The sequence below is a fragment of the Spea bombifrons genome, chromosome 2 (assembly GCF_027358695.1).
Source record: "Spea bombifrons isolate aSpeBom1 chromosome 2, aSpeBom1.2.pri, whole genome shotgun sequence".
Taxonomy (NCBI): domain Eukaryota; kingdom Metazoa; phylum Chordata; class Amphibia; order Anura; family Pelobatidae; genus Spea; species Spea bombifrons.
Genome location: NC_071088.1, coordinates 89,156,269 through 89,161,342, shown reverse-complemented (window position 1 = coordinate 89,161,342; position 5,074 = coordinate 89,156,269). Strand labels below are relative to the sequence as shown.

The window sequence follows — 5,074 nt, the reverse complement described above, 5'->3', positions numbered from 1 at the left end:
TATAATAAACGTTTCCTAGCTTTGTAAATATATCCCCTTCTGTGAGCACTGGTATGGCAGTTTTTGTGCGGAGGCCTTATGAGATGCGGTTCTGCCATACAATTCAATTAACATTTTTTATCATTGGGTACCGTGTCTGTAAGCATCTTCAGTGCTTTCTGTGGGATGAAAGGAGGTCACAAAACGCAGTGATTTGGGTAGTGGTTCTCTCTATAAGCTATACGATCAAATTGTAACACCATGAAGAAAGGTTCAGCTCTGTACCATATAGTCTAGAACAAGCCATAGCCTTAGCCACGTACTGGGAAGCAATAATTTGGATCAAACAGGCCCATAAAAATATGTACAAAAAAAGAAAATATTCAAATAACCCTTTTAATACATGGACCAAATTATATTTAGCTCAATACTAAAGATAACTTTACCTTCCATGTTTAGATCTCTAATTTTCATCCTGCTAATAAAAGACATTTGAATCTTTACTAATACCATTGGTGCAAACAGTTAGTAACCAGGGTCTAATTAGTAATACCCCGATAGTGTGTAAAGAAAAGAAACAAAAACCTTAGCAACTATTGTAAGTTTGATTCGACAGTTTCATTGGTTACCATGGCAATTCTACCATATCTTAAGCTTAAGTAAGCATATATATTATATCCGCATTGTGTTATAGGAGTTCATCAGTGATTTTGCATAATTTTTTTCAAATTCACCCATAAGGCAAAAAAATAAGAATGTGTTGCAGGAAGCAGTCCAAAGTAATGCACATAGAATACAAAATCATGGTAGGTTTTCACGAGGAAAATTATTTTTACCATGTAAATGGAGTTTTGTGTCACATACATATAAATATGAATTTAACAAACAAAACCAACACTCAGTCACGTAGTAAGGACACGTTAATTGCCATACAGTATAACTTATTTACCCATATCCATATCACTTTATAAAAAGTTTTTAGTTCCAGGCCATAAATTGTTCTAAAATAAGTTTAAGTAATTTTAGACATTACCATTAATTTTCATACAGAGTAAAAAACTAAACAATTCAGAGTTCCTGGTGTTGAAGATCACATACACATATTGTTAGCAATGTAGAATGTATGTTGAACTGCAGCTTGTTTTATTGTTTGTAAGGTATAATACCTTTGCTGGCAATCGCTGCAAGGCATAATGGGATTCCAAATAATTAAAACAAAAAATAAAATGTGGTTTCTGAACATGAACATGTGTAGCTGTTTAGGCCCCAGGTACATTACAAGTAACACTATACAAAACACACACATCAATCATCATCTGATTCACTGTCCTTTCTCGTGGAGATAGAGGTGGCTCGGATGGATGTCATGAGCTGGTCCTGGATTTGCTGATGTGGATTTTCCTCCAGATCTGTTTTGATTGCACCAGACTCTGAAAGCTTCCACTCCAACTCTGTAAAGATAAAACATGTGTAACGAAACAGGAAGTACTATTAGAGACATGCGTAACCACCAAGCGATAAGAGCCGGGTATCAAAATATGGAGCATACTCACAAATCCAACCAACAAAACAAGCACTTCTACTGACACCGCTTACTGATCAGACTTTAGACAAGCTTTGGTCGTCCACTTACAGCAAGGTGTATATTGATGACTTCTAAACACAACCTTAATTACAAATTATATATTATATAAACATCCTCTGAGTATCCTCTGCATAGAAGCACGGATCAGACATCTTGCTTCCATCCCTCAAACTGAATTAACAATAGATCAGAAGCCAAGCTGCACTGGTCTGTGCAGTCAAAGGGTTAATGGCTATAGATGTATAACCCTGGTTGCTGGGATATTTTGGTATATACAGCATTTGTGCATACATTTATTTAATTCAGCAAACCTGGCTAACAGTTTTCCCACTTACCTTCTCTCGTTAAATTCATCCCACCAAACACCAGAGGTCCTATGAATTGGGCACGGATGTTTCCCTCGAGATATACAAAGATGGTTGGAAGGTTTTTGTCAGGGTAGTTGGGAATGCATGTTGTAGAAATGGCTTTTAAAAATTTGACATCTTTAAACTTCCTTGCAAGTCCCGCCAGGTGTTGATTGATTAAACTGCACAGTGGAATTCTATGAACCAAAAGGAATACAAAACAACTGCATTAGAAGGAAAAAAAACAAATAACCGTTACCCCACACAATAGCTAAACAGCAGTTATGATTATGGGAAAGCAAACAACAAGAAAAACCCTCCAAAAAAGTGTGAAAAAAAATTAACAAATCCACAAATTCAGATCTTACTGGTCCTGCCAATAAAATAATACACACATCTAAGACATAATGTTCCACACAGGCAGAAATCTTGTATAAAAAATGGCAGTCAAATGATGTACAACGGAAGTCTCCTTATCTGTCTCGTCTCATCCAGCAGCCATTGAAGGCGATGATACCAATTAAATGCGATCGGTGCAATTATTTTTATTTAATTATTATTATAAATGCTGCCTTAAAAGGTACAATAATGCAACTAGCTTACCCTTGTTTATATAGGTGCAAAATGACCCACAAATCCTTGCCAGCATTTGTCACTTCTTGGACATAATCCTGTCCTGAAATTTCCAATACTTCCCCAAATTTGTTCTTTAATTGGGTTGCTTGCCACTGCGCTATCCGTTTTTGCCTGTAAATAAAGCAAAAGACATTCACAATGCAACAAATATTCTCCTGTAAAGCCTGCTGCCGCAATTAAACATTAAGAGCCCTGCAGCGGCTCTCTAATCCATGTTGCAGTTCGAATAGCGTTTTATGATAGAAACAATTCTCAGTGTTACTTCAATGAAAGTTACAAGACCTGTAAAGTTCGACGGCTCTCTCATCTTCCTCGCTTAGCTCATCCTCATTCTCTTCCAGCTCCTCCAGCGTCATATCTTCATAGGTCTTAACTAAAACAGAACAGCCTCAATTTTAGTTTCTCCCGAACATTTAAAATACCTTGAAATGAGTATCTTCAAAGCAAAGTATATTAAGAGATTTCTATAGGACTACCAAACACATTAAGTGGTTATCCTATTTTAGTGGCTTTAGTGGTTATCCAATTCACAAAGAAGGAAGAAGATACATTAGATGTATTCTGTAATCATTTAAAAGAAAATCACTAAAGAAGTGTTGGTCTCGAGACCTCATTAGGGTTTGGTATGGGTCCCATGCCACCTAGAACAATATGTTCTGTTTTATAACATGACTTAATGTAATTCACCAGCCTAGTTAATGAGGTTTTGAACCACTAAAAAGGCAATTGAGAAGGAAGAAGAGATAGTAACTGTGCTGTCAGGTGGGATGTAAATTAAGCCTCTTAGACTTTGTCAGGGCTGCAGAATTGAATGGCGTAGAAATACGTTTAGAAACGCTTATGTGAAGAGTGGAAAAAGAAGTGCGCTCGGTCACATTTCCAGCCATTTGTCTTTAAGCCCAAGTGCACACCACTGTGAAAACGTTTAGACATCTTTAAAATACCTTAAAGCCGTAACCGCACATCTTCATTTTCCATCACTTACCGACTGACTGGTGCTGTAAAACTGCAGCTTCTTCCTCCTCTTCATCTTTTGGGACTTCTTTTGGGGGAAGAATACCCTTTTTACGCAAAATATCATTCCACTCTGTGTCAGCGTTTGGGTCCTAAAACAATAAGGTAGGGAAACCATGAAAAATGAAACGGGACTCTCCAAACTTGGGGTACTTTGACGTAACGGGGGGGCTAAGCAATATATGGCCCTATAGTGCAACGGAATTATTTATGCCTCAGACATGTGTGTTTTGAATGCTATTAAAGGATATGCTCTGGATTCTTGCTTTGGTTTATGTATCTCTTGGTCATTATTACTCCAGCAGCAACCCAGGAAGCGGAATGTGCACGCCTTTTATGCTTTTTGGTTTGTGTGCTCCCCTCTTCATTTACGTATATAAAAATATTGACTACAGCGAGCCTATAATATATATATATATATATATATATAGAAGACATTCATTCACACACACAAACAGCACACTTTTGTTTTCAGGGTCAAACAATATACTCAGGGGGTAGCTAATTAAAAAGAAAAACGTATTTACCGTATAAATTTTTTATAAGCGTTTCAGTTTCTTGGGAGGAAAAATATAGCAAGCACTCTATGTGTTATAGAACTAAATGGCCACCACATTAACAACCTACAAGCTTTTCCCAAAACTCACCAGCCCATTACTATTAAATTAATGCAACTTCCCAGAAGCACGGTAATCCTAAAGTTAGATTTGACAAGAAAAAATCCAATACAACCAGTATTAACAATTGCTATGAATAGATATTAGTAAAAGGCCACAGGAGTTTAAACAGCTCTGACCCTTAGAAGCCTCTCCCAGGGCCAGGCTGCCCAAGTCAGGGTTTCGTGGCCAGATGTTATTACCTGCATATTATAAACCGCCGGGAACGGAACCAGTCACAGAAAACAGACAGCCCGATAAATCGCGACAGACGCCTCTGCGTGCACAGCTTTCCGGTGTCAATATATCCTAATGTTTTCGGGCCAGAGCGAGGAGACAGCACGAGTGAGCCGGAGCACAGGACCGGGGAAGTTATTCTGGGTAGCACAGCTAGTGCTTCCTGCACTTTGGGATTTCCTTATAAGGAAGTGCTCTGCGGCGCTTGGGTGTGTGAGCAGCACAGCTGGGATGGGATGTTCCTGTGTGTGCTTAATAATGGAGGCGTTTCCTGTCTATACACACTGCGCTCTAACATACAAACGGAACATCTATCTATCTATCTATCTATCTATCTGTCTTTCTATCTATATGTCTTTCTATCTGTCTATCTATATATTTATCTATCTATCTATCTATCTAAAATCTTAATCAAAAGTATTGAATAGGAGTGTAGTGTAGTGAGTGAGGCACTGAAGAGACTCCAACCATTTCATGATTCTCCAGATACTACAGCATTGTAGAAAATATGTTGGTATTGAATGTTTGCATTTTATTTTTATGTCGGTTTCTTGTGAAGGCTAATGTATGGTACATTTGGCTAGTGTTTTGATTTGGAACCTTTCTATGAGTATCCAAAC

At 37.8% G+C, this 5,074-nt stretch overlaps 1 protein-coding gene across 1 annotated transcript; it reads right to left on the bottom strand.

Moving 5' to 3' along the window:
• Positions 1-446: 446 nt before the first annotated feature.
• PDCL3 (phosducin like 3) lies at positions 447-4,590 on the bottom strand. Its single transcript, XM_053455102.1, has 6 exons — positions 4,421-4,590; positions 3,533-3,653; positions 2,830-2,920; positions 2,515-2,658; positions 1,900-2,108; positions 447-1,430 (listed from the first exon to the last, which is right to left on the bottom strand). The coding sequence occupies exons 1-6, from the start codon at positions 4,424-4,426 to the stop codon at positions 1,285-1,287; spliced, it is 717 nt and encodes a 238-aa protein (XP_053311077.1). The 5' UTR covers positions 4,427-4,590; the 3' UTR covers positions 447-1,284.
• Positions 4,591-5,074: the final 484 nt, after the last annotated feature.

What these genes read in the sequence shown, in the direction of transcription:
- PDCL3 (XM_053455102.1), bottom strand. An exon ending in TTTACAGCACCAGTCAGTCG is followed by an intron (nt 2,921 to 3,532) that starts GTAAGTGATGGA and finishes GTTCTGTTTTAG; the next exon opens with TTAAGACCTATGAAGATATG. An exon ending in TTGCACCTATATAAACAAGG is followed by an intron (nt 2,109 to 2,514) that starts GTAAGCTAGTTG and finishes TTTGGTTCATAG; the next exon opens with AATTCCACTGTGCAGTTTAA.